Source organism: Cyanistes caeruleus, chromosome 3, assembly GCF_971803275.1.
Source record: "Cyanistes caeruleus chromosome 3, bCyaCae1.hap1.1, whole genome shotgun sequence".
Classification (NCBI taxonomy): Eukaryota; Metazoa; Chordata; class Aves; order Passeriformes; family Paridae; genus Cyanistes; species Cyanistes caeruleus.
Genome location: NC_141703.1, coordinates 60,487,137 through 60,513,597, shown reverse-complemented (window position 1 = coordinate 60,513,597; position 26,461 = coordinate 60,487,137). Strand labels below are relative to the sequence as shown.

General features: G+C 42.1%; 1 protein-coding gene across 3 annotated transcripts in view; it reads left to right on the top strand.

Moving 5' to 3' along the window:
* TSC22D1 (TSC22 domain family member 1) overlaps positions 1–26,158 on the top strand; it is a 96,544-nt gene extending 70,386 nt beyond the window's left edge. For 2 of the 3 annotated variants that reach the window (XM_086881238.1, XM_086881236.1), the window contains 2 exons: positions 23,722–23,773; positions 24,742–26,158. In XM_086881238.1, coding sequence (XP_086737364.1) covers positions 23,722–23,773; positions 24,742–25,002 — 313 coding nt within the window. In that variant the 3' untranslated portion in view covers positions 25,003–26,158. Of the gene's footprint in view, positions 1–22,955; positions 23,292–23,721; positions 23,774–24,741 lie in introns of those variants that run through there. The other variant, XM_086881239.1, reaches the window with a different exon arrangement.
* Positions 26,159–26,461: the final 303 nt, after the last annotated feature.

Sequence of the window (26,461 nt, the reverse complement as noted above, 5' to 3'; positions counted from 1 at the left end):
CTGCTTTCTAGGAGGGAAGGATATTTAAAAATGCTTACCTTAGTTCAAGATATTCATTCTGTGATTTTGGGGGGAAAGGGCTTTTTCTGTGATTAGTGGGGAAAGGGCAGTTACCCTGGGTGCTATCCTCTAGACATCTAACCTTGTCTAAGCTAAAGTGAGGTTTAGAAACATTACTTGATATCCAATATGTGAATTACTTCTACTAAGCTTGCGAGCAGACCTTTTTTTAACCGTGCACTTACCTTGCAGGGTTTCTTTGAATGGTCCAAACACAGTCATATGTGACAAATCCATGACTCTAACAGTACTTTTGAATAAAATAATTGGATAATGTTGTATCTGTGTCAATACCTCTCTTCCTAGGCACAAAGTAATTCAGTCACTTCTTCAGTGACCCTGAAATAACCGGTTTAATGTTAATTGTACTTGCTGTTGTGTGTCTCTTAATACGATAACTTGGATTATAACTGAGGTGGTTTTTTTTCCTCTTTTCTGCTGTCATTTCTGCCTGCCTGCTTATCTTCATTGGAATGTGGTTCTTCAATTGTTCTGATAAACTTCTGACACAGGTAAATACCAGTCTGTTTGTATCTGTATTTACTGAGTATGCCCTTTGCTTGGTAGTGCACAATGCATCTTGAATCAGATATGCCACACAGCTGTGGACTGGGAAAGCGAAATGCTACTGCCATCATGTGCATCTTTAGAAAAGATAATTAGCCAGGAATATTTATTTCCTTATCTGCTCTTTCTTATTCCTCCCCCACTTTAACAACAGTAAAATATCCAGATAGAAAATAACAAAACTTCATATTTGCTTTTTGGTGGTCGTGTATCCTGCCTGGTGTTTCCTGGGAGACCTTGGCTTCTGATGGAGTTGGCATGTGTGTAAGAAAAGGGGAAGCAGCCTAGAAAATGTTCATACAGTCTCACTCTTCCCACTCTACCAGTCACTCATTTCTGCCTTCATTTCATATTATTCACATGAAGTAGCAGGTGGTAATTTTTGGTTTTCCTTTGGATCAAGTGAAAAGGAGAAGGCAAAAACATGTGGGCAGGATGAAGTAGGCAAACCTTTCATGGCAGTAAGTTGGAGCCTGTTGTGAAATACAATAGTGGAATATGTGTAATAGAGTGAGAGTAAAGAAATGTTATTCAACTTGTCTTGTTAGCTGCGTTTGTGCCTTTTATTAAAACACGTAAAGTTCAGCCTTTCTCAGTGGAAGGCCTGTTGCCATGAATGCTGAGCAGGTTGCTTACATCTTTGGACTTAGCTCACTATGTATGTTCTGATAATGACCATTGCAAAGATTTAATGGGATATTGAACTGTTCACCTAAGGGGAAAGAAATAAACTTTGATTGGTTTGGGTTTTTTTCCCTTTCCCCCCAGATGCCTTGGGAAACAAAACTCTTGATTCTTCGAACTTGATAAATTGATATTCAGAAGCCAGAAGTACAGAGAGTTTTTGGAGTACATTTAGAACCCATCATCTTTGCCACTTCTTGTGCATTTTTCAGTGAACAATATGAAGTGTTAGTCATTATTAGCTGCAGCTGAAATGCACGTAGGTCAATAAACTGGCATTGCATCCATCCATCTGTCCTTCCCACTCAAAATGGCTGTGCTCTGAAGAGGAGTGAAAATAGCACATTGTTCAGAGCTCACATGGGAATGCTGCTCTCCTAAAAAATCCTCACGCGTGCGGTGACTGAATCAATTGTGATTGTGGAAAGATGGATGTAGATTGGGTTTTTGCTTTGGATGGTGTTTAACCAACCTGCACTGAAGGGCAGCTGCTGTGCTGGCTACACCAGGGGGTAGTGGTGCATGGCTGAGCTGCAGTGCCCCTGGCAGGACATCCTGCGTGCTGGAGGCGCTTTGGTGCATGGCTGCAAAAGGCAGGACAGCACAGTTGAGGGCTGGATGCGTGATTTTGGAAGGAGGAGCTACCCTAGCACTGTCACTTTAGCCCTTTCCAGAGGGGTAGGATGAGCCCTGTAGGGGTCTTGCCTAATGTAACTGGTACTTCTGCTACTTTAGGTTAAAGCATTTCTTTAGTATGCTGTATTTGGAGCATGAACTAAGGAGAGTCATCACAGACTGGATGTTTTTGCTTTTGTACGTGGAAAAAGGAACTTGAGAGTCTGAAACGTCTAATTATTTTTTCCCCTTTTTCTTTGTCTTTTCTAAAAGTTATTATCATAAGACAGTGATCCCATGGCATTGGTTTATCAGTGAAAGTGCTGTTCTGCCAAGAGAAACTGCAGGGCTTTGGCAGTTGCTTGCTGTAGATTTAGTTTTTTGATTCTTCTCTTCCTATATTTCTTTTTTTTTTTCTTTGAAAAATGCAGCATTTCCAGAAATGCTCTTTCTGTTTTTCAGATGTTATATGAAATGTACCCCATCTGCTATTACCTTTCTTTTGGGTATTTTTAGCCAATAATTCCTTTATCCTCTTCGCTCTTTCATGCAGTTCCTGACCCTTCTCTCTTTAATGCTTTGCTCTCCTAACTGTTTGGCTTGCCCTGATTACTTTTTCTCCTTCTTTCTTCCCTGCTTCCACTTGCCTTTTTATTTCTAATCTTTGCTTCTTACTGTTACATCTCTCTTTAGTTCACTGACATGGTTTTCTAGTTTCCAAATCTGTAGTTTGATAGTTTTCCTGTGATTCTGTTATTTAATATTTAATTTCGTTATAAATACATTTTTTCAGTCTCAATTCTAGTCTATATAAAAATAATCTCTTCCTCTGAGGTGCAGTGATACTCTTCCAAGTGCTTATTTTGGTCTCCCAAATAACCTTCATAGATTTTTGCTCACCTGATTACAGCAATTCACTTCAAGAAAATCACAGATAATTACTGGCTATGGAACTGAAGTCCTAGTTTCTGGCTTGAGGGGCATTACAGCGCATCTGAAATGTTGTCACATACTGTGTTTCTGACTGATAAGGGAAGAAATGAAAATACTGTCAGAAGGTCTCTGAAGAAAATGCTTTGTCAGAAGCAGCTAATTTAAAATTGGTGGCTGTTGTTACATAGCCAGATAAGTAAATTGAAGGTGATGATTTTCAGTCTTTTCTGAAATAAACACTGGCAAAGGCAGTCAGTTTAGAAGTATACCAAAACAGACACAGGTTAAAAGTTAAATGTTCACAGTAAAAATAATGAAGTATAGGACTAGTGCTGTCTTCCAATGCCTGCTAAACGAGCTAATGCTTAATGTTAGGATGTTGTTGACACTTGAAATAATGTAGTGTAATCACTCCTGGTGGACCACTGATGGGATTCATTACAGGAAAAGACCTATGTGGCATCAGTGTCTCAAAATGACAAGGTATTTAGTTTGTCACCTGTGGTGTTGCTTCGTTGATGCTGTTTCCCTGCCAAATCTCTAACCATTTCAGTAGGTTTCACAGCATGATGGAAGTCATTTGTACAAGAACAGGTAATACACAGAACACTTGTCAGACCCTAAAGTTCCAGTAGCAAGCTACACCCTTCTTTCTTCTGCATTCACAGCTCTTGCCTTGTGTTGCTTATGAGAGGCCCTGGGGTAGTCCAGGAGCCAAATGCTTGGTCCTGGTGGAATGGCCTTCTCTTGGGAAGTGATGTGTTTAATGGAGGGTTTAAACATCAGAGAATCACTTTTTAGCTAGAACTTGCCTTGTGGAATTTCTGGCCTAACTGAAGAAGAGAGGCAGGATAACGAAGTGTTGTTCCTTCTGTGGGAAAATACTTGACATAGCAGAGAGAATCCCAGTCTTATGGCTCCCAAAGCTTATTGGGCCTGAACTTCTGCTTGAGTACATGCTCCTCTCTGAAATCTGAAAAAAAGGAAGAATTTTTGCTCTACAGGTGTCTCCCCCACCAGAATTTCCTATCTTGATAAAGGTTAGAAATACATTATTCTAAATCTTTAATTTGCTCCTTTAATATGGAAGTCACCAAATGCTCAAGGAATGTCTGCTGTAATTTAGTTTCATAAAGCTCCACTATAACTGAGGAAGAATATCATAAGCACAGCTTTAACTGGTTCCTGTTAGCTCACACCTAATAATGAGTCTCAGTTTGGAGGTTTGGGCAGGACAGAGATTTAGTCTGCAGTTTTCCTGCGAAGGTTTTGGATGGCTCTTTTCAATAGGAAGCTTTGAGTCTCTCCTCATGGTGCATTTATCTGTTGAAGTTGAGGCTTCATTTCACAGGTTGTACTACTAGCAACTGCAACTTCATAGTATTTTCAAGTTCTCTCTAGTATGCTTCAGTTAAAAGCTGGTATGTTTTGTGGGGCAGGGTTCCTTCCCCTCCAAGTCTGGCTGAATGTCTGTCTGCAAATCCTTAATTTTTAGTTCTGTATTCGGCTGATGTATGATGTTGTTTGATGAAAAATAAATTATCAAACCCTTGAAGCAAAAAATGCTGAGCTGCTGCTAAGTGCTGTGCCAGTTCATGTTCGTCAGGCTTCTTGTTAATCAGAGATTCTGCTGGTTTGTGTTTCACAGGTGCTACAGCAAAGGAAAGGAGCACTCTCTCTAGACTAGGAAACAAAGCATAGCCAGGGTGGAGAGATGCCTTACTTGTAAAAGTGAAAGAAATACTGTGCTTGTCCCCTGTAGTCTTAATCTGATTTTACTGATCTTCACAGTACAAAAATCATTAACCAGTAACCATTCTAATTGGCAGTGTGTGTTCAGTACCAATGCTAACGGAGTTCCGCACTTTGAAGGTGCTTTGACATTTGCTCTTCTGTATGATTAAATGACAGAAGTTCAGTGACTTTCAGTTAGTGGAATGTAAAGCCCTCACTTGCAGATGGCTCACTGTGGCTCTTGGAGAAGACTGGCTCCTGCAGCTGCTCTTTCATGCTTGTGCTGGCTTCCAGGTGTTACTAATGTGTGTTCTTAAATCAGGACTGCTCTTGAGATTCAAAATCATATCTCCATATCCACCAAGCTAGGGTGATTGATGCTTCATAGTTGATAGTTAAATATTGTCTCTCCCCTCGGTAGTTAACTACAAATAAACCAGCCAGAATTTTATGAAAACTTCAGAACTATGTGATGTAAGTAATTTCTTGAAAGGAAAATAAGTGGACCAGTGCTTGGAAAAAAAAATTACCTTGCATCATTAAACACTTAAGTTATTTCTTCTTGTGCAGGAACTCCTCAAGCTGCTGGTTGCTGGCAGGTTGGAGGATACTGTAGGAAAGCTGCATTTATCTGCTTGCCTTTTTGGGTGTTCACCTAAATATATGCCTCTTGCCATGCTTAGAAGTGGCTCCCAGGCTAAATGTATGTTTTAATCCAGTGAGATCTTCCCTGTGGAGGATTTGCTTTTCAGCAGTGTGTACAGGGGTACCAAGATGAAAATAAAAATTGAGTATAAACTAACAGGCTAAACATGTGTGATTGTAGTGCTTATCTCTGTGTAACTGAATGCCATACCTTTGGGATCATGTGGTGATGATTGTGAGGGATGTATAAGGAAATTCCTCAGATGTTCAATTAGGATGTTAATAGTTAAGGACTTTTTTTAAAATTGCATAATGATGGACTGAAAGCTCTTCTTGAACTGCACTTCATTATAGTCATTCAAAATATGAAGATAGCAAAAGTACATCAGTGATTTTTGCTGCAAGCATTTGGGAATGAGATACTTGAGTTTCTTGTCCATGTTTTTGTATTTTGCTTCAGTGCTTTGGTTTTCACTACAGTGCAGGTGTCTTTTCACAGGGATTTTTGGTGCTTTTTACTTTTCCTTGTCATCAAAACTATTTCCTTTGGTAATCTGGCATGCATTGCTTTACTCATGGGTTCTAATATTTTCTGAAGTCACTTTTAGTTTTTGTGTGCTGCTGCTGCTGACTAGCAGCCTTGCAAAACCCTATGCCAAAGAACTCTATAAAGATTGATTTAAAATATGAGGGTGCTAGCGAACAGGGCATCAAAAATCCTGTGGATTAGGATGCAAATTATGTATGGGATATCTCCCATAACAGTGAGCACTGTAACTTCATATAAAGGTTTCTTTGCTGTATTTATAAAGTATTTTTTAACCCCTAAATATCTTAAGGATTGCATGTTTGTAACTTTAAAGTTTCCAGAATAGCTTGAATATTTTGGTATATTTTGTGCTTTATCAAGCACTCATAGGCACATGCGAATTTAAAATTTATTCTTAAGTTGGCTGCATCATGTCAAAATTGATGCTTGTTACCGTAGGGTGCTTTATATCTGTAGTCTAAAGGTTGGCTTTATTTTCTGCTTTATCTTATGGTGAAGCCTGCCTTATTCAAACAGTGTCTGAAGTCCTCTATAGAACGTGGGAAGTGAACCTACTAAATGTTTACCTCGTGAAGGTATGGCAGCTAAATCTGTGATGTGTGACATGCTGAGGAATTTGGGCTGAAGTGCTACACTTGACATTAACAGTAAATTCTGCTGGATGAGTGCCAGATTCATTCACTTACAGGTTAGATTTAAACTTGAGCTGATGTATTTTTTATTTTTTTAAAGCAAAGCTATTAAGGAGTACCACAAATCAAGAATCTTGAAATAGGTTCCCTCCTCCCCTTTGGACATAAGAGCTATGGGTGGGATAGAACCTAGGTACCCTGATGCTCTCATGCATGAAATCTTGTTTTTTTGTTTCATTAAATGTTAAAATTTGCCTGTATCTGACATTCTCATGTACCCAGAGTGATAATTCATCTGTGCGCAATCTGTCACTTTATATAAGAGCCAGGATAGTTCAGGACAAAGGAAGGAAAGCATAGCTTGATGCTGAATTCTTGAATGTGACAGAAGAACAGAGATCCTTGTACTTCAGGCATTTTTCAGTAGCAGCTAGAGGCTATTTTTCAAAGCAATAAAAATATTCAATCTCTTAGTTAATCCAGTTAGTTTACAGTTTCTTTGTGGTTTCTATTACCTGTAAGTTGTTAACTTACACATAACTGAGTAATGCTTTTAATTACTTGAATGCACTTGAACCAACTTTGTCAAATTTATGGGAAATGCTTATGAGAAAAATTACATAGTTGTCAGAATACCTGCCTCTGAAGCAGTTGTGTTTTCACTTTAATTTGTTTTCAGTCTGGTAACTGACAAATTATATCCTTTGCTGTTTTTCCTGAAGGTGAGAAGTGGAAGTCATAACGATTCCTCTGGGGCACAACCACCCCCCAAACAAAAAGTTGATTCATTTGAATCAGGTGCTTTTAGATCAGAAACCATTTTCCCTGACATAAAGAAGTAGCATCAAATGAAGTCTGTGAGTGTTGCTTTAGCATAAAGTCATCTCCAGAACTAGGGTTGCAGCATGAGGAAAGGTGATTTGTGTTACCAGAGATGGAGCTACCTGTGGCTTTTCTTTGTGGGCCCAGCAGTGAACTTGCTGCTTTGCAGAATGAAGCAGCTGCATATATGTTGTAATCTCGTATCATACATGCTTGGGTGTGTATATGTAGTTTGAAAGTGCTTTTCACTTTCAAGCTGATTCTGATGTGGCTTCTTCTAATAAGCAGAGCAAATTACAAGAATTTTAGCAGAAATTCATGAGAAGGATGCTGCAAAGATAACAGTTTGTAGTATCTTTTTATTTGTGTGTGGATGTGAGTTGATAGTACAGTTATTAATCTTCCATAAATTTTATTCAGTGATTAGACGGTATATTTTAAGAAATTCCTTTCCCCACCATGTAATCTATCATTTAGTGATCTTTCTGGCTATATGGGAAACCCAGATTTGAGTCAGAACAGCTTTGGAGCTGAGTGGTGTATTAGTCAGATGTGCACAACTTAATGGACTCTGTTTTTAACTCTTGTGACACTGCTGCTGATGGAACTCCTGTTCAGTGGGCATCTCGGAATAGGAAAGGAGAAAGTAAAGACTGGAAAGGTTAATGTCATTGTTTTCATCCCTTTCCCACTCCAACATATGTTAGCGTGTATTTGTAGTTTCAGGTGTCCGGGAAAACGCCTGTGACCAGTGCACGTGTACTGTATGCGCAGTAGGTATGGAGAAAGATTGTTCTCCTTCATGGTGTCAACTGTGCAGCTTTACAGGCAACAGAGGTGGCAAGAAGGATGTTAAACTGCATTAGGGGAGTGGCAGCTTAAAGTCTGTCAGCTCTCTTGGTGCACTTCCGTGGGACACGGACTTAGCTGAGCCTGACTGCCATGGCTCAACTGTGTAGAATGTCCGACGGAGGCTGTAGCATATCTGAGACTGTGTAACCAGCAGGATTCATTAGGAATTACTGCTGTACCAAGTCTCCAACTCTGGAAGGGTATATAAGGATGCCACTCAAAGTAGTATTTCTGTTTTAGTTCAGCTTTTTGGAACTGGTTTTGAGCATTCTTCTAGTCGACTTGATGCTTCAACTCTAAAATAAGCAAGATTCCATGCTGTAAGTCATATTTCATTTTGAATACTGAAGTTACTCAATAATACTGGGTCAGACTTTCTCAGTAGTTGTTTATTGGTATGATGGCTGTGTCCTTTGTTCCTTGTTTATTTTCTGCTGAAACTTGTTGACTTGGATTCACCTCCCTCTTATATGTGGTTTGAAAGCGCTTGAAGTTTTCAAGAGTAGCTCTGCTTTCAGAGTAAACGTCCCTCTTTTAGGGCTGTTATGTCAGTCTGCCTCTTCTCCAAGGATCAGGATCCAGGAATACAACTGCTCTGCCATCTGAGTGGTCCCACCTCTGTGCCTTTTCAGTGGGAGTGAGAGGAAAATGCTAAAATTAGCCTTGACTGTTACCAATTCCCATGCTGTGCTGAGAGAGATGGACTTGATGTAATTAGAGAAACATTTATTGTAAAGAGTAACTTGTCAGCTTCAACTCCTTGGTGTGCCTTAAAAGGAACATTATGCTCTGTCCTTGTAAGACAGGCGTACAAGGATCTGGGGAAGACCAGTTAGAAATATTCCGCCCTCCTTCACAGTTAGTACATCTGAAGCTTAATTTAAATTAATTCCCTCTAGGCTTTGGGAATGGGGAACTAATCCCACTGCACCCCTCATTTCCAGGGGGAAACAATTTACATTTTTTCTTTTCTTTGCTTCCTCACTACCTCCTAAAGAAAATACTCCTTGTGAGTGAAGGTAGACGTCTTAGCTCTAAGTAGAGTTGGTTTTAACTCTCCCTCACCCAAGCCAGACCCCTTTCTTTTTAATTGTATTATACCTACTTGTCTTGCTGTCAATTACCTCAACTACCTCTTCACTTGGCAAGGTGCAGCAGAAGAGCAGGTAAATAATATATGGCCATGCTCTGAGCCAGCTGACAGAGGGCAGGTTTAGATCAGGTAACAGAAAGAAATTCTTTGCTGTGAAGTTGGTGAGGCACTGGTGCAGGAGGTCCAGAGAAGCTGTGGATGCCTCATCTCTGGTAGTGTACAAGGTCAGGTTGGATGGGTCTTTGAGCAACCTAGTGTAGTGGAAGGTGTCTGTGTAAGGGGGGTTGGATCTAGATGGTCTTTAAGGTTCCTTCCAACCCAAATCATTCTGTAATTCTAGGAACTTGTTTGACCCTTCCATTTGGTTTCTTTCCAATGTATTCTTGCAAGGCAAATCTACTTGAAGAGACACATCTGACATCACTTTAGCAGTCAGCAGTAAGCCCAAGCAACATTTGCTAGGTTGGGTTTCTGGTTTTGTCTCTGCATTTGTGTGGTCTTGGTCTGATGGAAGGGTGTAAGCATTGTAATCAATGTCCATGCTCTCTGGTGTGCTGGGAGCTCTTGTGCATGTACAACAAGTGGCTGGCTGGTTCTGTGCTGAGGGGTTCTCTCTCACACTGCAGCTTTCCTGTGGAGTAAGGAAATTAATCTTCTTTGCTTCTCTACAATGTCCTGTGGGCAGTCAACTTCTCTTCCCACTGAAAGAAATTCAACAAGGACAAGGAAGGAACATGCTTATGTTGAAGCAATGCTGGATAATGGTATCTATGCATATAGGCTCATAGTTATACGGCAGAGTTAGTACAATGCACCAGAACCTCCTTATGGCAATCTGTGTTGCTGTGAGGAAGAACATGTAGTATTTGATTGAATTTTGGCTTGATACATGATGAGTTGCTATCTTTATCTGACTAACTAGATACATGTCTCCAACTCTCATCACTGGTTCTTTTTAAAGTAGCAGTGACGGACAGGATTTGTCAGTGTAAAATATTTTCTGGCAAACAGGCTACTGTCACTTTTGTATCTAATTAGAATGTCATTAAGCCTTAGAACTTTGATTTGAGAAACAGTACAACTTGAGCTGCCTTTCTATAATCAGAATTAGCTACCTGTAGTGATTAACATGTGCTTCACAAAAAGTTGGAAGCAGGTTGAATCAGCTTCAGAGATGGCAAATTTGGCGCTGCTGAGAGAAGATGCATTTGTTTGAGATTTGAAAACGTAATCATGAAGATTTTAATCTCTTTTGATGCCTTATGTAACAGAACACCATGTGACCTCAGGATCTGTGGTGTCACTGTTCACCCTTCTTGTTTTTCTTGATCGTGACCAACTAGTATTAAACTCAGCAAACTTTGAATTGAAGCAAGTGGATAATCTTTAACGGGCAAGGCTTTGCAATTCTTTAAAGTGCTGAAGAAATCAGGACCCATAGTTAATAGTGGAATGCTAATGCTAATCCTGCAGCCACCAAGGACTGAGAGGTATTTCTTTTAACCCTCCATCTGGGGGAAACTAATCAGCAGGTACTAAATAGATCCATCAATGAAAGTGGCACTTCTCCAGAAACAAGTGCCTGACCAAATAATCATGAAAGTGTTATTCTTGGAACTGGAACAGCATCTGAAGAGGTATTTGTAGAATTTTTAATATGTAGATGCTTGATTTATTTGTTTTACTTTTTGGGGGAGGTTCCTTTATTTTGTTTGCACAAGTATTTAGTACTTCTAAATCAAGGTGCTTGGCACTTGTTAAAAACATTTCAAGCTAGGAACATCATACTGCTTGAGAGTACTGCCATGCAGAGTTGATTACTTATTCAGTGAAAATCTACATGCCTTGAAATATCTTTACTGCAGTATTTAAAATAATCCATATTATAAAACATTTGCTCCTACAGTGCTTTTATTTCTTTTCAAAAAAGTCATTCCAGTTATTACAAATCTTAAGTAATGTAATATTAAACCAAAAAAGAGAATTTGGAAAAAAACAGGATTTGAAACTCATTATCAAGTAAGTTTGTATTAATTCAAATATTTTTCATATATAATGTGCACTATCTTCTGTACTGTCACATGATTAAAGAAAAGTTTAGTTAATCAGTCTTGTTAAATGTTTGGAGAGCATTGAAATACAGCTTAGGCTTCTGTAACCTCCTTTAGCATATTAACAGTGAAATATTAACTGTATGTTTTTGATGCGGTTCTTTCTAGTGTTTAAAATAAATACCAAGTAGCTTGAAGAATTATTTTACTGAGTTGAAAATATATGACAGTGAGGGGAAAAAATGCCCTGACTCTTCATGTTGCAGAGTTGTTTTTCTGTGTGCAGAAGGAAAATACCCATCTGTGGGAGGGAGCATGGAATTTGTTCCTAACTTCTGATCTCTGAACTGGTGCCTTAGTTATACCACACCCTTAAAATCTAAACCCCTTGATCTTATATAAATATTTACATATATCAACTAACACATTTAGCTTCATATTTTTGTCATGTTATGTTTGTGGTGTTGCCTGTAGAGAACAGCTTTGCTCTGTGAATGGTGTCATTTTTTAAAATTTAAAATTGTACATTGAACAACATTTTTTAAAAGGTCAATTTTAATTTTTTTTTTAGTAATTGACAGTTTCTCAAAACATGTTGAAATTTCAAATGAACAATAGAATTGTGGTAAATTAATCTGAATGCTTAAGGATAAGAATAGTATAAATATGCTATAACAGCAATTGATGCATAATGGCAGCAGGTATGTTATATGTGTGAGCGGCACATGTATACAGCAGTGACTGCTATCATATATTACCGAGCAAGGGAGGTAATGTGGAGGATGTTGTTTCCTACCATCAGCCAAGCTATTCCAAAGGATGTGTAATGAAAAAAGTGTGGTGGAGTAGACATGTCATTTTACTTTAACCTTTCTGCATTATTAAAAAGGTTTTGTTGTGACTGACTTTTACTGATACACATAGGAGCATGATGTAGCACCTTTAGTCATAAACCTAAGTCTTCATCTGTTAACATTATACAGAAAACATGGACAGTTTCTCTTGTAATCTTACTGTGCAAGCTGTTTTCTATTTAATTTTCATTTGCCTTTGTTTCCTCTAGTTTCTCTTGCAGAGATGCTCGTTTTCTCCTGGTTATTGTTCTGTGAATTCAGGTTGGCTGGTTGTCGTATCATCATAAATAGTAAATGGTGATTGCAAATGGCAGCCTTTCTTGACAAATACTGTATATGTCTGTATGTTTTTTCCCAAAACTGACCCTGCTGGATGCATGAGTCAAATATAAAGAGGCATTTAGCTTTTTCTGGTGTAGTCGCAGAGTTTGAGAGCAAGTGCAGTTGTATGTGGCTTTCTGGAGGATAGAAAAGCAATTCTGGGGTCAGGCGTTTTATTTTAAACTTAGGAGGGTATGGATACAGTTGATGAATCTTTCCCTACTTGCCATCCTTGGTCAAGGGCAGTTTGCAGCATACTGAGAAGGACTTGTACTTTTAATAAAATTAAATACTTCATGCATATTTTTCATTTTAAGTTTGGCTGCCAGAATGAAGTCCAAGATTCAGAGTTTATGTTCTGGAGCTCCACCAAGTTTTTTTGGAAAAACAATCCCTAATGTCTGTGTGGTGTTGGGGAGCTGTCTAGCGCCAGACAGCTGGAAATGGTGATTGTAGGGGTGTGCAGGAGCTCCAGCCTCTTGTGTATGTAGTGCAGACTACAGACAGGTGACTGTGTCCAGTTTGGATGTATACCACCATCTTTCCATATTCATAGCGATTGCATGGCGGTATGTCATCCTCTGTGCTTCTTTTTGAAACTTGGTTGGAAGTGCAGGAGATGTGAGCAGGGAGGCTGGGGGGAAAATAAACACAGGCTAAAATATATGAGTAGTAAAAGCAGGCATGAAAACATCTGTCTTGCTATTATATTTAGCTCACCCCTATTAGAACATCAGTAATTTAAACTTATTTAAAACATACCCGAGTGATGGGCCTCTAGCCTCTGACAGGTGGACTTGGCAATGTTAAGTTTTACAGTTGGACTCAAAGATCTTAAAAGTCTTTCCAACCTAAATGATCCTATGATTCTGTGATATCAAGAGATAGAAAACCCACTGTATTTATGAGCTAATGTTCTTACTCTTTTTAGAAAAGAGGCTTTAATTCATCATTAGGGAAACATTAGGTAGTTGTACTCCAATATGGAGAAATAAAACAGAAGTCCGATAGCCCCTTAAACCTAGTGTTTTCTCTATTTAAAGGTAATTTTTCACTCAAGTCACATCTCAGTCCCCCCAAGTATTTAAAGGATCCTTTCAAGTACCTTGACATCTTTTCAGTATAAGTAAATTCCCCCAGCCTCAGAATCTGTTTAATGTCTCCTTTCTACCTGCTTCAGTTTATTGACAGCTTGTTTTAAAATGACAAGTTCTTCAGAAATGGGGATGAAAAACAGGTTTGGGCAAACTAATTCAAGTCAGGAGCCTATCTGAGTGGCAGCAGTGCTACTCTGTGACTCAAACATTCACTTACAAATATTCTTGTTTATAGATGTCATGAATGCTTGTGCCTGAGCTGCTGATTGATGTTACTGACCACCTGGCAAGGGCCTCAATCAATTAGTAGTAGCTGGGAAGAGTCAGAGAGAAATTCCCCTGTTCTGTACTTTGTGTGGGAGGAGGCATGCCTCCCTGGATAAGAGGTTGCCCATCTAGGTTTTAGAAGAGATCCTTCTGTCTTCTTGCTTGTGCTTGGTGGACAGCAGTGGTTCCTTGTCAGCAGTGGCTCTGTCAGTGGAGCTGGAAGAGGGGATTTAAATTCTGTGTTGCAGTAGGGATTTTTTCTCCTTCCCATATATTGAGAGCAGTGTGGCAGCTCATTTTGTTGATGCTGTAGAAGAGTGGCTACTGGGCTAGCACCCTGTGTAAGAATGAGGAAACATTGGTGGGAGCTGTTTCGGACTCCCATGGATTACTGAGTGGGTTACTCAGATTTCTGATACTGCAGTTGCTTCTGTTTTGTTTTTGTTGGGATTGGGTTTTGTTTTGAATTGTTTTAAGCCACAGAGGTTCAGGGTCTCATTATAATGACAGTGGTTTCTGGAGGATGAAGTAATTGTTTTTCAGAAGTGTTAGGTGCCTGACACAATACATACATGAGCCTTGGACCTTGTATGTACAAAAGACCCTTGGATATCTAATTAAATGGTTTGGGTGGATATCCACTAAAAAACATTCATCAGCAGTTTTAGGGAGAGGACAGGAATGCTTCATAAACGGGGTGCCACTTGTAAATTTAGCCGTCACTGCATAAAGATAATTATGCAGATACTGATTAGGTATGAAACGATATGCTGTAATCTTTCCTTTACAAGTTGTGTGTTAAAAGATAAAGAGAATGTCTTCTGCTGTTTGCAGAATGTCTGGCTCAAGGGCAGCTAAATGTCAGTGGTGTGCGCTCTGCACAGCCACCACGGATCCAACAGTCTTGAGGTGCTTGATGCTTTTAAGCTAGAAGATGCTGTCCTGTGCAAAATTACAGCTTCTTACTGCCTGAGGTCCCTTTGCAGAATTAGTAGGGTACTGAGGAAGGCTGAATCCCATTTGAAGGAGAACCAGGACTTCAGGATATACAGCCTTTTGTAAATGACCTGGACCCATGCCAGCTGTTTGCAGTCTCCGGCCTAGAAGGTGCTCCAGGGACATGTTCAAAATACGCTGAGCCAGCACATCTGTGATTTGTTCTCTTTGGTTTACAGTGTGGCAGGGTTTCAAGAACGAAGCGTTGTGCTAAAGTAGGTAATGCATCCCTAAAGCCACCAGGCAGTCAGTTCAAATTAAAATTTCAATCAATCTATTCTTTAGGTAATTTTTAAATTTTGAACCTCATTTCATAGTCTTACATACCTTCCCAGGTATCTTGTATTTGCTTTCAAATCAGTATTGCTTTACAATTTATTCCTTCAGCAAGGAGAATGTAAATGGAGATGCTCTGCTGGGATTTCTGCAATTGTGAGTCAGCAGGATTTGTGTCTCTTAAATCACTGTAGCTGTGCCTGGATTAAGAAGCCCGGGAGTGCTTTCCTACTCCAGAGTTGAGCTCTACCTGTTTCTTAATGCTGTACTGAGTTGCAGCATAGGCATCCATCAAATTGGGCATTCATGGGCTTCATCCTATGCTTGTTTTTTCAAATGGGAGGAATATCCCAGAGGGCAAGTACAGGTTAGGCAGGAAATTTATCCCACAAATGCTCAGCTCAGTAGCTGTTAAAGGGGAAAGTAAGATTTTGGGGTACACTGCACTGTGCAATAAATCAGGTCACATTCTTACTTGTTTGTGGAAATTCTCCCTGTGCTTCCTGAATTGTTGGAGGTACATAGGGTTTGATTTCTATAAATGAAAATCTCCATTCAGATAAAACAATACCTTTAAATAGGCTATAGTAATTTCAGCCTGCTAACGTACAGTTCATGGATGGTACAGAAGGTCTTGAATTTTTCCTGTATTTTCTTAGGAAGTTGCCAAATTATGATAAACTGTGGGTTGTGGCATTACTAATGTAAAGTATTTTGACCGCTCAGAGATTAGGAAATACAGCATTTCAAATTTGTGTCATATGCATGCATTGGAGCCAGGGGAGTTAATCTGAAAGTCACTTACTTGTTCATTGATACAGCTGATACATGCAAAGGCATTTGCTAGTGATTGCAGAGACAGAAACTGTGGGAGTGTAAATGGGCAGCTGGATAGAGGTCTGTTGTCTTAACATACTTGCTGGGGAAGAAAAGTGGCATTGAGCTCTGAGCTTGTCTTTATTTTCCTATATGGTAAACAAGTTGTAGAGTTGGGAGATTATTATTATTTAACAGAATGACCTTAAAATGGTTCTGCACAGCAGGGTGGTGACGAGGGATCTGCCACCACAAAAGCTGAGAAGTGGCCGATTTTCATCCTCGTTCAGGCAGCTGGGATTCTACATCCCGCCTGCTCCTTTCCCACACTGAGAGCTTAGGTTTTGTTTCTGTACTTTTCATCAGCTGTTCTTAATAATTTCTGTAAAAGCTGGAGTAGGGAACTTCATTCTCAGCTTCTCGAAGACCACAGGACAACTCTAGTTAATTGCAGAGGTTTTGGCTTTATTCCTGGCAACCTTTAGTTGGCTGCTAGTGTGATAGGCTTCTGTGGAAAATCCAGGCTTAATTTCAGGATATAATAATCAAAATAATACAAGTTCAAAAATAAAAGATGATCCTCTTAGTTACAGGTTAATTTGTCTTTTTTAGAAATTTGATTACCAAACCCACTGTGTACTGTTGAAGGTAACCTGGGGTGAGTGGGTGTCAGCCATTGTCCTATAGTCCCTCCTGGGCTGTTTGTCCCCTGGGTCAGGGATGCCTTTTAATGCAGAGAATGTCATCACTCCAAATGCTTGTTGTGTCAGTGTGCCAAAACACTCCGTACACTTGCCATGTTTGTTATGTTAAGTGTAACTTAAAATGCTCCAGTGACTCTTTCCTTCCCTCTTCATTTAATTTTGGAGTATGTGGTTGAAAAATCTGTTGTACAGTTAGAGTAAGTGGGATTAAATATTTGTGTAAGTGGGTTTTCCTTCAGGGTGCTCTTGCCTTTGAGAAAAGCATTTACACATGAAAGGTACGCAGAAGACCAGGGAATTGAATACTCGTTTTATTCATTAAATCTAAAATTATTGAAGCCAAATTTCACATAAAGGAAAAATAAATTTGGTTAGTGAAACTTCAAGGTTGTCACATTTTATCACTCTTCTATATATGGTACTTTATGACACTAAACTTCCTTCCCACATCCATTCTGGGGACAGTGTCAACATGCAGTGTGACGTTGTGTGCAACTTTCTGGAGGAAAGAAAATCAATTCCTGGCTCAAGTGTCTCACTTAAAACTTTCAGGATGCTAACATGTGGTGGAGTCTTTCCTTTGCAGTCCTTGGTCAAGGGCACTTTATGGGATGCTGAGGAGGAGGGCTTTCACCTGTAGTAAAATGATTCACAGCTATTCATTTAACGGTTTCTGAAATGAGGAAAGCCTGTAATCCACAAGCTGCGTGTTGCTGCAATGTATAACTTCTTAAAGTGGAATAGTATCTGGATGTAATTACAGGTTTTGAGTTATGATAGACCTCAGCTGACTCTGTGAGGGGACTTTGAAACTCATTGGATTTGTACAGAACACAGACCTTCATCTCAACTCCGTTGCTAGATGGTTATCTATGGATGATCTCAGGAAAGGGGATGCCATACATCCCTCTCCAAGCATCAAAATTGCTTTAAGATGGCTCATATTTCCCTGCAGAATTCTCTCTGATGGGTAACAAGTGGGTCATCTGTGTTTGGCTATATCCAGGTACTTGATTATAGACAGTATGTTTTGTTTTCTCAGCATTAAAATTGGTAGAATCATTATAATTCTCATTAAAAATAACTGGGATTGACTTGGCAATTAGTTGCCTGTCAAAGAGAAAGAGGATATCCTCAGAGGAACCAGTGAGAACCTCTTCTTCTTTTTCTTTTGATCTTACATGATTATCTTCTTGCTTTAAATGCAGCTTTCTGTCTCTTGTGCAGAGCTCACAGCATGATACTTCTGTGTACACACTGCGATCAGAGATACTGTCAGGCTATTTCCAGAGCCCCAGTAGGGTGTGTGTGTGTATTCTTTCCAGTAAATGTTTATTTAGTTGTGCTTGCACATCTGGATGTCTTAGGTTGCAATGCAAGATGTAACCAGGAGTATGTATTCTGTTACCATCTGGGGCAGTGTTCTTTATCTCTTCCATGACCCATCCCTCAGAACTCCAGGGGGATCTCTTCTGTTAATGGGCCAGTGAGTCTCACTGCAGGACTGATAAAATTACATCATCCCAGTGTGAGGTGCTCCACCCAGGGGGAGGAGCCAAGCATTCCTACCTGGATAGAATCTGAGACTGGGAACACCACAGGCAGCCTTTCTCCAGGGGATTCCCAGAGGAAGGCCAGACCCATCTACACCTCCAGTGGACCTCCAGAGGAAAACTACAGCCTTCTGTGGGATCACTGCTTTAACAGAACCACATCTGTCACTGCAGGAGGACTGCAGCCACCATTTAATTGGACTGCTACCAACACCCTGACCAACAAACAGCGTGTCAGGTTATATTCAGTGGGGCTTTTTAGTTGTTTTTTTTTTTAATACTACTGCATTTTTATTTTCATTTTCCTAGTAAAGAACTGTTATTCCTATTCCTATACCTTTTCCTGAGAGCCCTTTGATTTCAAAATTATAATAATTCAGAGAGAGGAGGTTTACATTTTCCATTTCAAGGGAGTTTCCTGCCTTTCTTAGCAGACATGTGTCTTTTGAAATCAAGACACAGGTGAAAAAAAAAACCCACAAATGCAGCACTTCATTTCACTAGCATCCTGCAGAGCTTTCCCTTTTAGCTTGTTTTCATGGAACTAAATTCCAATTTTTAGCAAATGAATAAACTAAATTATAGATGCAAATAATATTACTGTGGGGGAGGAAAAGCTCACATTTAGAAAAACTTGAGAGAGTACTGTCCTTAGAAAGAGCTTTTTCAATTTAGCAGAAGTACATAAATTGAAATAGCAGAATTCAGTCTAGAAATAAAATACACGTCTTTTGGAGCTGAGCAGTAAGTTCTTAGCAGCTTGGCTTCTTTATATCAAGATCTTAGCTAAAGGTTTGGAGCTAGAAAAGGAAGTTGGCTGAGATTTTGTGATCTTTATTTAGTCTATCTGAAGATGGGGCTTGTGTGGGTGGGGTTATTTTGTTTGGTTGTTTTTTTGGTCTTCTGTTAAAAATATGATTTACTGTGGGAAAGAAAGTTTGTTGGACAGCTTCTCCAGTTGTGTACCTTTACTGACATGAAGAAAAAAATCATGGCCTTTTGAAATAAATAAACCTTCAGTCCTTGATGTCAAGCACAGCCAGAGCTTTCTCTCAGTTATTCGCTTGGCACAATTTCGCAAAAGTTGTATGCTGGGGAGGTTGCTGTCAGTGCACAAAGAGTTTTGAATCTATGAATTTTAAAGCAGAATAGTACTCTGCCATTTATTCACCATTTTTAGATGCCAAGTGGAATGCAGAGTCAGGTAGAATCTAATTACTGTACCCTTTTCTTGAGTAAATAGCAGATTTTATTTTTAACCTCTTCACTACTTGCTTTCTGCAATTGAAAACCATAATTGAAGCTCACAAGATCTGAGCCTAAGATGCAAATGTGCTGTGACAGCAATTGCTGTTTTTCTAATATGGTTTCTGGTGTGGTATCTTTGTAACATCATCAAAAGATGACATTTATGTTCAGAAGATGCTTATTGAGAGCTTTTAATGTTGTCATCTGAAAGCAGCATACACTGACAAGGTACTTAAAAGAGAAATGGTTTAAATTAAAGAACTTTTTAACACACATGGAGAAAGATGACAAACCAGACTTGCATAGAGACAAAATGATTCTGTGCTGTAGTTTACCTCATTATGTGCTTGAAATGAAAAGCACTTTCTTCAAGTGCTTAGCATAAATAGCTTGACACAACAGATTACTTACTGAGAGGAGCGGTGTTTAAGAGCTGAAATATTACAAAAGGTGACATATACTAAAAAGTCTTTGACTGCTGTATATATGTTCAGTTTAAGAAGTCAGTTTGTCTGAGGATCAAAGATGCTGGTGAGCTACTTGTTTGCTGTATTGTACTCCAGTCTACTGATTTCTCAGGAGCCCATCTCGAGGCTTTTTCTGTCATTTCATGCAGTTTGTGTGCTCTGGGGTGCTCTGAAGATAGGCTTCTAATGTGTGTCCTACCTGGGGCATGAATTTGTCCAACCCACTGCAGACCTAGAATGCCTTAACCAAACGAAGGAATTCTGAAGCCTTTCTCACCCCTACTCCCAGGATTTTAAGGTTTTTGAGGAGTACATACTGTGCATTATCTGTTAATGAGGTGGTTATAAGGTTTTGAGTAACACAGTAGTAATCTTGACCTCCTTCTAAAGGAAAACTGAGTTTGGAGAACTGTCTTAAATCTTGCATATACTTTTTTATTTCACAAATGAAGTATTTGTTAAAACCAACAGCAAAAGCACAGTCCTTAGAGTTCGTTGTCTGTCCTTGTCAGGCAGATGATGCGGTGTTGAAATGAGAACATCAGAGATAGCAGTGCTCTTCTCCCAAAAAATTTCACTGCAATTTTGGAGATTAAAGTAATTCATATCATGGGGTTTTTGTTTCTTAGATGATCTGCCATAAAGGGACACTCATGGTTTGCTTTTTTATAGAGTGGGCAAAGCAGAACATGCATATTAATATGCAGTTCTAGTTACGCAGCTGACAGCTTTCTGTTGAATCACAACTCTGCTTGTAGGCATCTAAAAATAAATGACAGATTTTGTTAAAAACCCACTGAAGTTAATGGAAGATGGTTAATGAGTTTAGTGGGAATTTGATTTGGGATCATACGTGTTATCTCTTCTTTGTGTAGATTAATATAGATTAAAGATGGCAGTGTTGTTAATTTAGTTTGAGAATGGTATAATTTTTCTGTTGTAAACAGAATAATGGCGTTTGATAATTATCAGTCATTACAGCAGAACCAACAATCATCTTGGAATGCATCCATGACTTTATTTCTACATGTGTGAGTGGAACTATATACAGTTGTCTGCTGCCTATCCTGCAACAGCAAAGCAGGAGTTTTCAGGATATGGCTGTCCAGGCCTGTGAGTTTGCTATCTTCCAACTTCTTTTATAAGAGCCTGATTAGCAGTGGTAGGACTTGCCTGTTTTTACACCTACTCTGTCCTTTTTCTGATAAAGAAATACACGGGACAGTTTGTCCCAGAGCTTTTGTCCAGCTGCAGTTTTATTAGTTGTGCTGCCATGGCGAGGAGTCGTTTGAGATGTTACTGATTTTGAAGCCCAGCCTGTCATAAACCATGAATTTAGACCAAGTCGAGGACAGGAGTTGATAGAGATTCCAGTACAGATGATGTGCTGCCAGCTCACTTGATCACTGAGCGCGATGAGCACCATCGTGTGTAGTGAGTAACCTCTGCAGAGAAAGTGCTGTGGGGAAGTGCAGGTACAGCACGTAGCTCCTGGTGCTTGTCCCTCAGGAGGAGGCAGCTGGAGCCTGATGCACACCTTCAAAGGTGTCGCTTCAGTTCACTCGCTGTTACACGTTTGCAAGTACAGGGAAGGGTTTTTCTAAAACTCTTCCTTTAATGTTCAGCCCGTTCGGTGCTATCCTGTGCAGTGCCTTGGATATGCCCCACATATCCAAAGGGTGAGATGAGAGCTGTACCCTTGTGGGATGTGAACCTTCTCTGGCAGGGGGAAAGGGCTGTGTGGAATTCTTGTTCTTAAATGTGACCTCCCTGTGAACAGGATTAGTTTGTACTACTCTGCTGGCATTACTGAATGAAAGAATAGTAGTCTAGGACAATATAAATAAACTAAGAAGGATGATGCAGATACGCAAATGCTAAATTTAGCTTTAAGATGATTATTCCGTGCCTCCTGGCTTTCCCACTTCTCTGTGAGCAGCACCTGTGATGTGTGTGACTTGTAGCTCTTGGAAAAGTTTGCTGTAGAGAATGGAAGAGGTTTTTGACTTAATTTTTTGCGCCTTCAAGCAATGTAATACCTGCTGAAAGTGCAGGTCTAGAAAAGAGTGGTTTTAGAGGCTGGCTGTTTCTTGTGACAGTGTTTCATGGGGGTCTCATCTCTCTTTCTAAGCTGTTACTGGTAGAGAAGATCACTTGGACAGGCACTGAATGTAATTGCTGTGTTCCGTGACACATGAGAGCATAGTATTTGTTGAGAAAAACACCACAGTTAGGTGGGAGAAGGATCTTTTCCTAAATTATTAATGCATGTGCTGCAACTTTTAAGACTAAGTGCCTTATGGTGCAACTTAAAAAGAAGTGAATAGGCATTTTCCCTGTTCCTGTAGAATAGTATCAGCTGGCTAGCTAGGAATCCACAGGTTTGTGCCGTATGTGCTTTTGTAGATGATCGGTGGCTGAGTATTTTTTTCATAAATGGCTGTATGGTCTCGTAAGGTGTGTGTAAGGAATAAAGGGGGGTCGTAGGTGTCTGAAAGGGTTTCATCCGCAGTGCGTGGGTATCCTGCTTTTCCTGCTTGGCACGGGCGAAGCGAGCAGAGCCGCCGGGTGCGGGCTCCGCTTTGCGGGGCCGAAACGTGCGGATTTCGGGCCGAGGCAGAGGTTCGGCCCGCTGCCTCAGCCGTGGGAGCCGGCACCGGGACATTCCCGCCGCCGCGCGCCGATAGGTGGCGGTGTCGGCGCGGCCACGGGCGGCCCCTCGGCGCGTCCCGCGCTCTCGCCGGGCCGTGCGGGGTTTCCCCGCCGCTCCCCCGGCCCGCTAATTATTATTATTATTACTATTACTGTTTTCTCTTTTTTTCCTATTTTGTTTTCGGTTTTGTTGGGGTTTTTTTTTTATTGTTGTTTTCTTTTTATTCTAGATCCCCCTCCGTTCCTGCGGGGAGGGAGGGGCGGCAGCGCGAGCGACGCTGCGGCACCGCGCGTGCTGTGGCTCGCGGACGCGGCGGGACCGAGCCTTCCCCGCGCGTGCGGGACCGTCCCGCGTGGGCACCGCCGGCCCGCGCCGCGCGCGGCGGGGGGAGCGCGCTAATGAGATGCGCCGCGCGGGGCGGGGCCCGGACGGCACAGCCAATGGGAGGCGGCGCCGGCGCATAAATGATGGGGGGGGCCGGGATGCCCGGGTTTTGTGCTGCGCGGCGGAGCGCTCACCCCGCTCGGAGCCGGCCGAGCGCAGCCCCGCAGGGTCCCGCAGGGTCCCGGCCCCGCCTCGCCCGGCGGAGCGGCCCCGCACGCACACACGCCTCCGGGAGGAGCGAGACCCGATTTTTTTTTTTTTTTTTCCGGGGAGCGTTTCTGGCCGCGGTTGCATGAATGCCCAATGTTGTAGACCGGTGGCAATGGATCTAGGAGTTTATCAACTAAGACACTTCTCGATTTCGTTCTTATCGTCCTTGCTGGGCACCGACAACTCGTCTCTGAGGCTCGACAGTAGGTAAATAAGTGTTGTGTCCGAGCGGCTCTGCTGGCGCGGCGGTAGCGGGGCAGGTGAGCGCCGGGCTGGCTCCTTTGTCCGGGGGAGCCGCAGCGGCGGCACCGGCGCCCGCCTCTCCCCCCGGAGGTGCTGCCCTCCTCGGCGCCCAGCGCTTCTGCCGCAGCCTGAAATTGAGCTCCATCTTTGTGGTCCGTCGAGGGGCAAAATGTCGGGATATTTGGTCGGGCTGCGGGCGGGGGGCTCGGCTGGGCTTTACAGGTTGCTTTGCTGCATTAGAGCATCCTGGTGAGGCGGCGGCAGGGCAGCGTGAGGATGACTTTCTCAGCCAACTGGCTACCAATGCTCGCGTCTCTTGTCTCTTAAATAATTCAGCCGCTGCTAATGTTGTATCTTTTTTTTTTTTTTTCTTCTCTTTCTTTCTCTCTTGCAGCTCCTCTGGTGCAAGCGTAGTAGCTATCGACAACAAAATCGAGCAAGCGATGGTACGTACCGATGGGGCATAAAACCTTGTTCGTGCTTGAAGCGGTAAACAATATGGGGATGCGGCGGCGATGGTTAACCCGTGCGGGGACGCGTTTCGGTAGCGGAGCCGGGGACGGAAGGGCAGGCACGGGGTCGGTTTCGAGAGCTTTTTAAAATTCATTTTTATTTTTAATTGATCAAAGTCTTCCCGCGGGGAGGAATGCGCACGTTTGTGTATTGATGCCGGGTAGGGAATGACGGCATTGCTCTTGGCTCTTGCCTCCCCGAACGATTGATTCCGGCTCCGTGCGGCGGCGGAGGGGCGCTGCTGGGCAAAAAGCGGAGCGTATCTGTGGGGTTTTACAGTCCCAAAGAGGGGGCGTTTTGGGGTACTTTTCATTTTATCTTTTTAACTCTTCCCCTAAGCGCAGGCGAGCGCAAGCCTAGCGAGTTCATCCCCCGCCGCTGCGCCCTTCTCCCCACGGGCGCCGCGGTGCCCGGAGCCGGCGGCTTCACCTCGGGGCCGCCGCGGCCGCTGCCCCGGCCCCCGCCCGGCGCGGAGCCGGGGGCCCGGCCGCCCTTTGTTACTGGAGCGGTGCCTGGAGCCGCTCTCCCGGGAGCCTCTCCGGCTGTTGCTAGGCAAACTCCGAGCCTTTAACTCCCGGCTATAAATAACTCGGCCGCCCATTGGCCGCGCCGCGCTCTGACGTCACCCGCGGTCGCGCGCGGACGGCGGGAGGGAGGGAAATGCGGCAACCTGCGCCCAGAACTGGCTGCAGCCGGCGCGCGCGGGGGCGGGGCCTGGCGCGGGGCGGGGCCCCGGTGCAGCCCGCGCCGCACGTGAGCGTGGCGGTGACAGCCAGGCCCGGCCCGGGGACAGCGCTGCCCGGGGACAGCGGTCACACCGGCCCTCCGCACAGCAGGGTCTGCTGCGTCCCCGGCCGGACAGGCTGGCAGCCTAACGCCCGCACTCTCTTCTGTGTTCCAGGATCTGGTAAAGAGTCACTTGATGTACGCAGTAAGGGAGGAAGTGGAGGTCCTCAAAGAGCAAATCAAAGAACTGATAGAGAAGAACTCGCAGCTGGAGCAAGAAAACACTCTGCTAAAAACACTTGCCAGCCCAGAGCAGCTTGCCCAGTTCCAAGCACAGCTGCAGACTGGTTCTCCGCCTTCCTCTTCCCAGTCACAAGGGACAACAACACAGCAGCCTGCTCAGCCGGCATCACAGGGCTCAGGGCCTTCAGCATAGCTCAAGATGTCATCGCCGTCATGATGGCTGGCTTCTGAACTGCCCAGAGCAAGGAGGACTAGCGGGAATCCGCCACAGCCGCCCTTCATCCATTTCAATGCACATTGCAACCCAGACTGAGGACTCCATGCCTTGCACACATCAGGAGAGGCTTCTCCCCCTTGTATTACACACTCATCTGTCTCTCTCTTGCCTCCCTTACCCCTTTGGCTTGAAGGAGTCTATGTTCTTAGGTTGGTTGAATAAAATAAACTTCTTCCAGAAAATTAGCACAAGTACACTGGGAACTCGAGCAGCTTCTGCAAATGGCTGAGAAACGAAGCTGCATGCCTGATTTTTTTTTGGGTTTGTTTTTAAATCTTCCACTCATCCAGTGCTACAGCTGATACAAGTGCTTTTCAAGCTTGGAAACGTGAAGAAATAGACTGGAGTAAGAAGTGATGGCTCAACCCCCTGTAGTGCATTGGGGTTCCAAAGTGTGGACTGGTGCATAGGATCTAAGAGGAAGAGGGAGAAAGGTAATCTCAGTGTTTAACACTTAATTGTCACCTGAAACCTTAAGTGCAAATATTTGCACCGTTTTCTGAAGCAGTGGACAGGTGCATAAAGCTGTATTATATATAGAAAACAGGTAGGTGACAATACAGTTGTTGGTTCATAGGATAATTACAATGAAGGTTATTTGCCTACTGTATATTTGTGTATTTAGTGTAATTACTTTGTAAAATAGAAAACTGTAACTATTTAGGTTGTACAGATTGAAGTCTAGTTGTTTCATTGGCTGATCTGAAGAAGTTTGAGAAGTTTTTTTTTATGCTACAAAAATAAGAATGCACCTACGCAACTGTTCAGAATTTGGCAAATTAATGCTGTTTGTGTAACTTCTGAAGTTCCCTGGCTGCTGATTATCTTGAAGTAAATCATTGTTCATTGTAGTTTGGTTCAAGATGGGAAAAACCACTCCAAAAATTATCAAGACCTGCTAGCAATGAATCAAAGAAAAAAAATAAATTGAATTTCCCAGTATGGATTTTTTGCATATGATCTGTATAGTAGTATGCATATGTTTTTGTGCATGTTCTCTACAGTTGTAACACGTCAATGTATTTAACTGTTGCACTTGTCAACTTTCAATAAAGCATACAATATTGATAAATCACTGTTTGTATATGGTACTGGTGTTAACCGCAGACACTTTTAGGATGTTGCAGTGCAGTTTTACATGGGTGGTGAGGTCAGGAAGCCCAAGTCTTGGTGCAAGATGCTGCCTGTTGGCTGTAAAACTTAAGTTTCAGCTAAAAATGCAGCGCCTGCTTTCCACAGCTCTTTAAAAACAGGTAGATACTAAAGTTAAACGGAGGAGGATGTAGTAGGGAGCCTAAGCGAAATGCTGGGTTTGGTCCAGTCCTATATGGTTAGGACTGTAGGGCCACAGATATCTGTTTTATATGAATATATA